This window comes from Salmo salar, chromosome 22 (genome assembly GCF_965601325.2).
Source record: "Salmo salar chromosome 22, fSalSal1, whole genome shotgun sequence".
NCBI classification, from domain to species: domain Eukaryota; kingdom Metazoa; phylum Chordata; class Actinopteri; order Salmoniformes; family Salmonidae; genus Salmo; species Salmo salar.
In genome coordinates, this window is record NC_138312.1 from 41,504,730 (window position 1) to 41,517,741 (window position 13,012).

Consider the following 13,012-nt stretch of genomic DNA (forward strand, 5'->3'; position numbering starts at 1 on the left):
TCTCTAGGAGACAGAACGTGTCTCCTTCCTGAGCGGCATGGCAGCTGCATGGTCCCATGGTGTTTATACTTGCATACTATTGTTTGTACAGATGAACGTGGTGCCTTCAGGCGTTTGGAAGTTGCTCCCAAGGATGAACCGGACTTGTGGAGGTCTACAATTATTTTTCTCTGAGGTCTTGGCTGATTTCTTTTGATTTTCCCATGATGTCAAGCAAAGAGGCATTGAGTTTGAAGGTAGGCCTTGAAATACATCCACAGGTACACCTCCAATTGACTCAAATGATGTCAATTAGCCTATCAGAAGCTTCTAAAGCCATGACATAATTTTCTGGAATTTTCCAAGCTGTTTAAAGGCACAGTCAACTTAGTGTATGTAAACTTCTGACCCACTGGAATTGTGATACAGTGAGTTATAAATGAAATAATCTGTCTGTAAACAATTGTTGGAAAAATTATTTTTGTCATGCACAAAGTAGTTGTCCTAACTGACTTGCCAAAACTATAGTTTGCTAACAAGAAATGTGTGGAGTGGTTGAAAAACGAGTTTTAATGACTCCAACCTAAGTGTATGTAAATTTCTGACTTCAACTGTACCTCTCTGCATCTTCATAACAACTTTGTCACTATGACTTGAACATGATAATTGACCATCCAATGTTACTCCTAGGAGTTCAGCTTCTTCAACTTGTTCAATGACACCCTTTATGTACAACTCCAGTTGAGGTTTAGGTCTTAGAGAATGTTTTGAACCAAATACAATGCTTTTGGTTTTAGATGTATTTAAGAGAGGGACAGAGAAACGAGTGGAGCGCTTCCGAGAGAGGGGGGGGTAGTGGTGGGCAGACTAGGAGAGTGAGAAAAACCTCAGCCTTTGAACTATGTCGAGAGAGGAGGAGAGGCTGTGGAAAAGAGGAGAGCGAGATGAGACAGACTTTACGCCTGGTGATGTCAGCTGTTTGAAGGGAAGGATAGGATAGGAAGAATAGAACAGTTGCTCCACAGCCCTGTATTTATGCAAACCATCTCAGGACCACCTCGAGCCCTTTCTCTCTGAGTCTTTTGTTTCCACAGAGGAAGTGATTTAAAAAGAGAAGACTTTAGACTTGTAAAAAATATGAGGATATATACGATGGAGGAAAATAGAAGCCACACTTAACTGAAAACCAACCTCTCCTCTGACAGTTGTGCTTTTGTCAATTTAAACTCCCCATTCCATACAAAACCAATAGCCTTTCTCTGAGTAGAAAACACTATTCCAACTCTGACTGTGTTCAAAATGGCACCCTAATCCCTATGGGCCCTGGTCAAAGGTAATGTACTATACAGGAAATAGGGTCCCACTTAGAACAACGCCTCTGTTTTTCTGCCCGTCCCCCTACCCTCCCTCCAGGGAGCCCAAGCACTGAGGGCTTCTGACCTTTGGAACAGATAACATCCCGGGGTTTTAACAAACGAGCTGAGATCATTACGCCAATTAGGCCTAGCCAAACTTACATCAGGACTTGTCCATTGCTAATTGCGGGCTTGGGAAAAAGCAGATGGGTGTCGGTGTCACAAAGGGGGATTGGAAGCAGAGCTGGGAAGAGTCATTCAACTCTGGTAGCTAACATTCCATAAGGTTGCTGTGGGTATGAATCAGGCTCAGATAACGAGAAGGGTACAGTTATTGCTCTTGTAACTCCAGCTCATAGTATTAGCCAATGAGATGGAGAGGAGAGGCATGGAACCAAATAGCAGTCCTATAAAGAGAATGGTGAACAAATTCATTAGGTAATCTGAAAGTATTGTGAGTGGGGATGGACAGAAGTACAGTATGCTGAGCAGTCAGAGGCTACCATTGCCAATCTATTGTGGACTCCAGAGCAGAGGACCAGAGGGGGGCGTGGGGGGGAGAAAGACAGAGAGAGGTGGGGGAGAAGGAGAGAGAGGGGAGAGAGCGAGAGAGATAGGGAGTAAAAATGATTTGAATTCAATCACTGTTTGAACACATCTCTTTCGATTTAAAAACTTTCTCTACATGTTTGCCCATTGAAAAAGTGGTCAGAAAGTGACATTTTTCCCCTGAATGCCAAAACATTCCAGAGAAAAAGGTGCTTAAAGTTTACCCATTTTGCATACCCCACCATACCATGAGACATCCATGTTTTCATCAATGGAAAAGATAAAACAGTTGAGTTATAATTTAAAATCTTACAAAACAGTGTTGTCAAACTATTTCATAATTTCTTTTTTAACATCAATTATCTAAAAATGCGTAAACTCCGATTTTTTTCATATTCTGATATGTTGTAGATTAGACCCTATTTCACATCTGAGGTTTTTGTGTTGTGCCCACCATCGGTTAAGACACAAACTGCTCTTGAATACAGGCTGGGTGTCATTTCAATCATAGAAATAGATTTCATAGAATGGACCTATCCCTTCAGATCACTGCAATTTAGCTGGTACACCATTGAAATTGGAATTTAAGATTTTTTAATTTTTTTAATCGAATTACTACCAAAGATGGCCGCCGGTCCACCCACCATCGAATGACAACTTAAATGTTTTTCTATTACCTATATTTCTATGATTTCCTATGGAGAATTGACAGCATAATTTAAAACAACAGATATTCCCATTCAAGTCAACATTCTATGATGTGTGGAACTCCAACCATCTCTGTGGTACGATTTGAAAGTCCCATTTTAGTACATTTATGAGCTAAAACATGACATCCACAATGTATTCAAGGGCATGATGTGTCTCAACCGATAGCGGGCACAACACAAACCTCAGATGATGTAGAATAGGGTCTAAGCTACAACAAATGTCAATATGAAGAAACAAAACTAATGGAGGCATTTTTAGATCATTTATGTTTAAGGTAAAACATTAAATACACTTTTTTTCAAGACATTTTGAAATAGTTTGACAATCCTATTTGTAAGCTTTTAAAAGATATCAATCTCAAATGTTTATATTTTCCAGTGATGAAGACATGTCTAATGGTATGGTGGGGTGTGTAAAATAGGTCAACTTTGAGCACCTTCATCTCTTCAATGTTTTGGCATTCAGGTCCAAAAGTCACTTTCTGACCACTTCTACATTGGGCAAAAATGTATGGAAGGTTTCGTTCAAATCAAAAGGGGTGTTGTCAGAAAGTGATAGAAATGAAATGGATTTACCCATGGGGTAACGGAAGTTCAGTCTTCACACAGGGACCAGCAGGAGGCTGGAGAAAACAGTGTCACAGAGACACCCAGCAGGTTAGTGGATGGTGTTGACACTGCAGCGGGGTGGGAAGAGAAAGACTGGAGAGGGGGCAGCAGAGTGGATGGAAGAGTAACAAGCGGGACTACAATGGGCTACCCTCATTCACATGACCAGAGAGGGGGAACCATGTTTAGAGGCTAGCCCCTTGGCCTGAAGTCCTGAGAGCACAGGTCTAGGGATCAGGCATAGGGGGATTCAAAGTATACATCCCCCAAAACCATATAGGGGACAGAAGCTGTGTTAACATAGTCATGGATACCCCCTGACAAAAACACACATCATTCAAATGACCAACACTTTCAACTTCTGCATACAACACAATATGCTGACCTTTGGTTCAAGGTAGTAGGTCTATCGACCATATTTCTGGTTACATGTTTGGGTATAGAATGGATACCCTGGGAAACAACATCCATATTTTTTAACACACGATAAGCTAATTATATACAAACGAGACGAATCCAATATTGATGTGGTAATTCCTCCTGAAGGTAATGTGTATGCTATCATATTCCACCCCACCACTTCCAAATAGCACTGGGTTCTTTCTGATACCATTATCGCCATCTAGTGGATAATGGAGTAAATTACAAATCCAATCTGGAAATACCAGGGGAGAATGACTGCCCCCTCTCATTGAAGCCACAGAAGTCAAATCAAATCTTCTTTCTCACATGTTTCGTAAACAACAGGTGTAGACTAACAGTGAAATGTTTACTTATGGGCCCTTGCGAACAACCCAAAAAAATAATATAGAAATAGTAGAACATTTGAAAAAAAATAACACGAGGAATAATGGAAAAATAATAACACGAAGAATAATGGAAACATAATAACACAAGGAATAAATACACAATGAGTAACAATATCTTGGCTATATCTTCTGGGAAGGGTTTCCACTAGATGTTGGAACATTGTTGAGGGGATTTTCTTCCATTCAACCACAAGAGCATTAGTGAGGTCAGGCACTGATGTTGGTCAATTAGGCCTGGCTCCAATTCATCCCAAAGGTGTTCGATGGAGTTGAGGTCAGGGCTCTGTGCATGCCAGTCAAGTTCTTCCACACCGATCTCAACAAACCATTTCTGTATGGACCACGCTTTATGCATAGGGGTATTGTCATGCCAAAACAGGGAAGGGCCATCCCCAAACTGTTGCCACAAAGTTGAAAGCACAGAATCGCTGAATGTAATGTAATTGTATTCATTTGTGTTAAGATTTCCCTTCACTGAAACTAAGGGGACAAACAGGCCCAGACCATTATTTCGCCTCCACCAAACTTTACAGTTGGCACTATGCATTTGGGCAGGTAGCGTTCTCCTGGTATAGACCAAGTCAAAATTCTCACTACCCTCTGTAGCGCCTTGCAGTCAGATGCCAAGCATATCAAGCGGTGATGCAGCCAGTCAAGATCATCTCAATGGTGCAGCTGTAGAACTTGTTGAGGATCTGAGGGCCCATGACAAATATTTTAGCCTCCTGAAGGGTAAGAGGCATTGTCATACCCTCTTCATGTGTGTCATGTGTGTGGATCATGAAAGTTCCTTAGTGATGTGGACACCGAGAAATTTGAAGCTCTCGACCTGCTCCACAACAGCCCTCTCGATGTGGATGAGGGCATTCTCGGCCCCCTGTTTCCTGAAGTCCATGATAAGCTACACTGTCTTGCTGACGTTGACGGAGATGTTGTTTTACTGGCACCACACTGCCAGGTCTCTGACCTCGTGCCTGTAGTTTCATCGTCGTCGGTGATCAGGCCTACCACCGTTGTGTTGTCTGAAAACTTAATGATGGTATTGGAGTCGTGGGTGAAGAGGGAGTACAGGAGGGGACTAAGCACGCACCTCTGAGGTGCCCCCGTGTTGAGGGTCAGCGTGACTGATGTGTTGTTGCCTACCCTCACCACCATGAGGCGGCACGTCAGGAATTCCAGGATCCAGTTGCAGAGGTACAGTGCCTTCAGAAAGTATTCATACCCCTTGACTTATTACACATTTTGTTGTGTTACAGCCTGAATTTAAAATGTATTTAAAAAGAAAAAAGGATTGTCACTGGCCTACACACAATGTCTTGAGTCAAGTATTCAACCCCTTTGTTATGGCAAGCATAAATAAAAATTGGATTAACAGTCACATAATAAGTTGCATGGACTCACCCTGTGTGCAATAATAGTGTTTAACCTGATTTTTGAATGACTACCTAATCTCTGTACCCCACACATACAATTCTCTGTAAGGTCTCTAGTCGAGCAGTGAATTTCAAACACAGATTCAACCACAAATACCAGGGAAGTTTTCCAATGTCTCTCAAAGAAGGGCACATATTGGTAGATGTGTAAACATTTTTAAAAAGCAGACATATTAATTACACTTTGGATGGTGTATCAATACACCCAGTCACTACAGAGATACAGGCATCCTTCCCAACTCAGCTGCTGTAGAGGAAAGAAACCACTCAGGGATCTCACCAATGGTGACTTTGAAACAGTTACTCTACATCTAACCTAATTGACAGAATGAATAGAAGAAAGTCTGTACAGAATACAAAATATTCCAAAAGGCACTAAAGTAATAACAAAAGAAATGTGGCAAAGCACTTCACTTTTTGTCCTGAACACAAAGTGTTATATTTGGGTCCGCGCTCCATATTTTCAAGCATAGTGGTGACTGCATCATGTTATGGGTATGCTTGTAATCGTTAAGGACTGGGGATTTTTTCAAAATAAAATGTAATGGAGCTAAGCACAGGAAAACCCTGTTCCGTCTGCTTTCCACCAGACACTGGGTGCTGAATTCACCTTTCAGCAGGACAATAACCTGAAACACAAGGCTAAATCTACACTGGAGTTGCTTACCAAGAAGACAGTGATGGCCCTGAGAGGCAGAGTTCGAGTTGTGACTTAAATCTATTTGACAATCTATGGCAAGACTTAAATGGTTGTCTAGCAATGATCAACCACCAATTCTACAGAGCTTGAAGAATTTTGAAAATAATAGGCAAATATTGCACAATCCAGGTGTGGAAAGCTCTTAGAGACTTACCCAGAAAGACTCACAGCTGTAATTGCTGCCAAAGATGCTTCTACAAATTATTGAGTCAGGGGTGTGAATACTTGTGTAAATAAGATATTTTTGTATTTCATTTTCTATACATTTTTTACTTTATCATTAAGGGTTATTGTGTATAGATGGGTGAGAAAAACTACAATGTAATCCATTTTTAATTCAGGCTGTACACAAAATGTGGAATAAGTCAAGGAGTATGAATATTTTCTGAAGGTGTTTAAGCCCAGGGCCCTTAGCTTAGTGATGAGCTTGGAGGGCACTATGGTGTTGAATGCTGAGCTGTAGTCAATGAACAGTATTCTCACGTAGGTGTTCCTTTTGTCCAGGTGGGAAATGGCAGTGTGGAGTGCAATAGAGACTGTGTCATCTGTGGATCTGTAGGGGTGGTATGCAAATTGTAGTAGTTTCAGGGTGTCTGGGATGAGCTTTTTGATGAGAGCCATGACCAGCCTTTCAAAGCAATTCATGCTACAGATGTGAGTACTATGGGGCAATAGTCAATTAGACAGGTTACCTTGGCGTTCTTGGGCACAGGGACTATGGTGGTCTGCTTGAAACATGTACGTATTACTGACTAGGTCAGGGAGAGTTTGAAAATTTCAGAGAAGACACTTGCCAGCTGGTCAGCACATGCTCTGAGTACGCGTCCTGATTGTCTGGCACTGCGGCCTTCTGATTGTTAACCTGTTTAAAGGGCTTACTCACATTGGCTACGGAGAGCGTGATCACACAGTCGTCTGAAACAGCTGGTGTTCTCATGCATAGTTCAGTGTTTGCTAGCCTTCGAAGCGCGCATAGAAGGTATTTAGCTCATCTGGTAGGCTACCAACACTGGACAGCTCGGGCTGGATTTCCCTTTGTAATCAGTAATAGTTTGCAAGTCATGCCACATCCGACGAGCATCAGAGTCTGTGTAGTAGGATTCGATCTTGGTCCTGTATTGATGCTTTTCCTGTTTGATGGTTCGTCGGAGGGCATAGCAGGATTTCTTATAAGTTTCCGGATTAGTGTCCCGCTCCTTGAAAGCTCTAGCCTTTAGCTCGGTGCAGATGTTGCCAGTAATCCATGGCTTCTGGTTGGGATATGTGCATCGATGCAATTATTTATAAAGCCGGTGACTGATGTGGTAAACTCCTCAATGCCATTGGATGAATCCCAGAACATATTCTGTCTGTGCTAGTGAAACAGACCTGTAGCTTAGCATCCGCTTCATCAGACCACTTCCATATTGAGTGCGTCACTGGTACTTCCTGTTTGAGTTTTTTCTTGTAAGAAGGAATCAGGATTGAGTTATGGTCAGATTTGCCAAATGGGGAAAGGGAAAGGGGGATACCTAGTCAGTTGTACAACTGAATGCCTTCAACTGAAATGTGTCTTCTGCATTTAACCCAACCGCTCTGAATCAGAGAGGTGCAGGGGGCTGCCATAATCAACATCCACGTCTTCGGCGCCTGGGGAACAGTGGGTTAACTGCCTTGCTCAGGAGCAGAACGACAGATTGTTACCTTATCAGCTCGGGGATTCGATCCAGCAACCTTTCAGTGGAGGGTGATCTACAGATTTTTCACCCTTAGTTCCTGGTAGAAATTAGGTAAAACGGATTTCAATTTTCCTGTATTAAAGTCACCGGTCACTAGGTGCACAGCCTCTGGGTGAGCATTTTCTTGTTTGCTTAAGGCCCTATACAGCTTGTTGAATGTGGTCTTAGTGCCAGCACCGGTTTGTGGTAGTAAATAGACAGCTACGAAATATATAGATGAAATCTCTTTGTAATTGGTATGGTATACAGCTAGCGTATCATGAGGTATTCTAACTTAGGCGAGCAGAACCCCAAGACTTCCTTGATATTAGAGATCGGACACCAGTTGTTGTTAATAAAGATACACACACCCCCTCATCTCAGCTTCCCCGACGGAGCCGTTCTGTCCTGCTGATGTATAGAAAGACCAGCTAGATTTATATTAACTAAGTCCTTGTTCACCTATGACTCAGAGAAACATAGGATATTACAGTTCTTCAGATCACATTGATAAGATAGTCTCGAACAGAGCTCATCCTGTTTATTCTCCAGTGATTGCACGTAGACCATTGGAACGGAGGGTAGAGGCGATTTAACAACTCTCTGACTTATTCTCTTCAGATATCTCGTACACCGGCCTCTATAGAGCTGTCTCCTCCTTCCACCATATTTGGTGGTGAGTGGAAGCTACAACTAGAGACCCAACGGGGAAGAAGATGGCGTAAGCGGATTTTCTGTTTGAATCAGATGGTGTGTCGAATGGAGATGAGAGTGAGAAGGATTACAGTTGCAAACACAAACTGAAATAAGAGAAGTAATGTGGTTGTGGGATTTAGTAAATCCAAGCCTAGTTCTGATTCTTTTTTGGACAAAGTGAGGGTTTTGGATCGATGGAGTTACCTCGGAGATCCGTTTGAAGTCTATATGAAAATCATGGATGCGTTGGACAAGAAGAAAATTGGCCCGCGACTGAATCTAGTTGATGATTCCTACTTTAAGAGCTTTCCTTCCCAAACCCATGCAGTGTGATAATTGCAAATGATTTGGTAATATATTTACATTACATTTACATTTAAGTCATTTAGCAGACGCTCTTATCCAGAGCGACTTACAAATTGGTGCATTCACCTTATGATATCCAGTGGAACAACCACTTTACAATAATGCATCTAAATCTTTTAAGGGGGGGAAGGATTACTTTATCCTATCCCAGGTATTCCTTAAAGAGGTGGGGTTTCAGGTGTCTCCGGAAGGTGGTGATTGACTCCGCTGTCCTGGCGTCGTGAGGGAGCTTGTTCCACCATTGGGGTGCCAGAGCAGCAAACAGTTTTGACTGGGCTGAGCGGGAACTGTGCTTCCTCAGAGGTAGGGGGGCCAGCAGGCCAGAGGTGGATGAACGCAGTGCCCTTGTTTGGGTGTAGGGCCTGATCAGAGCCTGAAGGTATGGAGGTGCCGTTCCCCTCACAGCTCCGTAGGCAAGCACCATGGTCTTATAGCGGATGCGAGCTTCAACTGGAAGCCAGTGGAGAGAGCGGAGGAGCGGGGTGACGTGAGAGAACTTGGGAAGGTTGAACACCAGACGGGCTGCGGCGTTCTGGATGAGTTGTAGGGGTTTAATGGCACAGGCAGGGAGCCCAGCCAACAGCGAGTTGCAGTAATCCAGACGGGAGATGACAAGTGCCTGGATTAGGACCTGCGCCGCTTCCTGTGTGAGGCAGGGTCGTACTCTGCGAATGTTGTAGAGCATGAACCTACAGGATCGGGTCACCGCCTTGATGTTAGTGGAGAACGACAGGGTGTTGTCCAGGATCACGCCAAGGTTCTTAGCACTCTGGGAGGACACAAGGGAGTTGTCAACCGTGATGGCGAGATCATGGAACGGGCAGTCCTTTCCCGGGAGGAAGAGCAGCTCCGTCTTGCCGAGGTTCAGCTTGAGGTGGTGATTCGTCATCCACACTGATATGTCTGTGGATGACGAATCACCACCTCAAGCTGAAAATATGTCAAGTGTATGTAGAGGGCAGGAGTATCGTATGCAAGCTGAGACTAAATACTGCAATTGTGGTGGTGAACATGCACCCGAATTCTTTAAATGCCCTGTTAGGGTGAAGGAGACACAGGTGGGAAGAATAATGTCTACTATCTGAAGGCGGTGAGAAGAGTGGGAGAAAGGAGTGACGTTGAGGAAATAATGGTAGTAGGAGTAGAGACAGAGGTGAATATTCCTTGTCAACAGAAGGATCCTGACATGTTGCATGTTAAGAAGGTGAACTTTGTAGCGTTTATTGCATTGGTTATCAACTGCACAGTGCAAACAGAGAGAAAATCTGAGAAAACAGGCATAGCTTTGAGTGCGGCTTTAAGTTTTTTTTTTTTTTACAACAGAGGCATTATAAGGAATCGATTAATGCTACGTCCTCACAGGCCCCTGAGCCTGTGTAGGGATGTGATTGAACTGACTGAAGAAGTGGGATGGTTTTTGATTGAGTTCATAAAAAAAATCCAGTAGGTGGCTGCAATACACCAATAGGTTGTAGTCTGTCAAACTGAATGCTTCAAATTTGGTCTGATTAATCAGGCTGTAATATATAATTCATTGGTATATACAGCCTGACACATTTGAGTGAAAAATTGTTAAAGCCTAAATGTTCCTTGCAAAGTAGAAGGTTTAATAAAATAATGTTTTTACAAATATCCACAGGAAATGATCGTTTACCCAAATTTTTTGAGAGCTGGTAGGTATGGTTCTGTCAGCTTGATTTTCTGTTGTGTATTTTACTGCAACGTAAACACTTGCACAATAAACAATAACCAAGTGTAACCAAACCACACCACAGACTGAACGTTGCTTACATTCAGCTGGCAGTGGCAAACCTACCAGCTCTCTAAAAAGTTGGGTAAACAATCATTTCCTGTGGATATTTTGGCTCAAATTTCAAGTGGGTGAAAGACAAACCGCACAAACAATCGGTAGAGTAAGTTTAAATGTAATTTTATTCAACATTCTGGCATGAAAGGAACATAATGTTGAACTCAAATGTGTCAGGCTGCATAGCATGTCAATTAATTGTGCATTATAGCCTGATTAATCAGACAAGACTAAATCCTTGAGTCAGAGCTAGGTAAGCTCACAGAAACTGTAGCCTTCTAGTAATAGGTCCTACCTACAATACGAGGTTCAAACTCAACCATGTTGCATGACCAACTGAGACTCGTGAAACGTAATTTATTTTAGATTACAGGGGCCACCTGGGGCCCACTGCAGCCACCTATACAATAATGTAGGCTACTACTCACAGTTGTATGTCACTTTGGATAAAATGGCATCCCTAACATCTTCAACACCCCTGAACACAGTAATTACAGACCGTGGCCATCTAGCAGTGCATGCCAGCCAGCCTTTATGATGTCAGCTAGAGAGTAATGGGCTTCAGTACTGTCAGACATAGGCCTGATAATAGCCTGTTATTCTTATGACAAATATACCAATTCGTAGAAAATGGATTTATGTAGTATGCATATCACTATGAGTATACTGTCATAACTAAATACGGGCTGATAAGTAGGCCTAAAATCTGATTTCTAGTAATGATGCATGTGTGCACAGGAAGTTGGCTAGCACTGCGCAGGCAGGGGGTTGTGTTCTATAGCTAGCTAGTTTACCTTTTTAGGATCATCGTAGAACACTCCAATACTAGACAGATTGCGTCCAATGCTGCAACTCTCAGTAAAAAGTTGTCCACACTCTTTATATGGTCCCTGTTTGAACTTGTAGGCGATTGTGATGTTCTTGATTGGAGGAGAACCAGTCCGGATGTGTATTTCTGACAACAGTCCCGAGTACAGAACGTACCCTACTATTGTCACAAGACTCAACAAGAAGACGAAAATCAAACACAACATTAACCATTCTGACATGATGTAGGGTCCTAGAATGTAGCTTTGGTTGTTGAAACCTTTTCAGCCTTTGCGATTTGCTGAAACACAATCGGGAATTGATTTATGTTGGTAGCTAACTAGCTGGCTTAAAAGCCAACTAAAGCCACAACGACTTTCAGTTAAAACGTCCGTTAAATTGATAACAACTCTCACAAAACGGTATGAACAACGGTTCCGTTCGAATACAGATTAATTTCCCTAAACAAGAAGGACCAGTTGAAAACAACTTCCTGGGATGCACCATCTGTGGAAACGAAAGTGAGGTATCGTTTTATTCCACGACCATTGCTATGCAATATATCAGTCATATAAATTGTAGCTACAGACTTTTATAAACCAAACACATATATCAATGTCATTTCAAATACAAAAAATATCCCAACGACTAAAATTGGGTGTTGTAGAAAATCGGTTAATCTAGTAAACACCCCTTTATCTTTTTATCTTGTTCCAATCAATTATACGATTTGCTGCGTGAGACGCCACCAGAGGTCAACAAATCCTCCTCATTGAAGTTGTTACTGGGCAATTCTATGATAACGGAATGAAAAACAAAAAACATTGTTTGCAAAGTTAAATAAACCGTATAAATATATGCACAAGGACTGCTTTTAACAACTTCCACAGAACATTTTACAAAAACACATATACTCGAAGAACAGATGTGTAGATGTAAAGTTTGGTATCAGAATAACTGTAAAATCTCCCTCAGTTTTTATGTGAACCACGTTTTCCAAAACGTGTCTGCAGAAAGAATGGGGTGTCAGCTATGATGAAAAAATCTATTTTGGTTATTGAAATACAGTAAGTGAAATGGATTAACACCTGGTAATAGTATGATAGTAACAAGATGACATCATGGGTCCCTGATCTATAGGACAGAAATGCATAATTATGAATGTTATTCTCTTCATGGTGATGTATCCTGAGTAGGTAGAAAAATGTAATATCCTCCTTTGCATGTTTGGGTATTATTCTACACACTGGCTATTATTCTAATGAGCTTCGCCTCCAAACAAGATCAAATGTGGTTGTTCCAGACCGGACCAAATCTGTACCAATCATAGACCTACATGTTTCACAAGTTTGGACATCACAGTACAGCACAGTAGAGCATAGTGGAGTAGAGATCAGTACAGTACAGTTTAGTTCAATACAGTAACGTCCAGTGGAGTTCAGTAAAGTGCTATACAGTCAATTATACTCTACTCTACTATAGTGTGCTCTACTGT

At 42.1% G+C, this 13,012-nt stretch overlaps 1 protein-coding gene across 1 annotated transcript in view; it reads right to left on the bottom strand.

Moving 5' to 3' along the window:
• The window catches only part of LOC106583522 (testis-expressed protein 264), an 84,265-nt gene extending 72,252 nt beyond the window's left edge, over nucleotides 1-12,013 (bottom strand). Inside the window, exon 1 of the mRNA XM_014167803.3 lies at nucleotides 11,505-12,013. Within this exon, the coding sequence (XP_014023278.1) occupies nucleotides 11,505-11,759 (255 nt within the window). The 5' untranslated portion in view covers nucleotides 11,760-12,013. The remainder of the gene's footprint in view (nucleotides 1-11,504) is intronic.
• Between the last annotated feature and the right edge of the window lie 999 nt (nucleotides 12,014-13,012).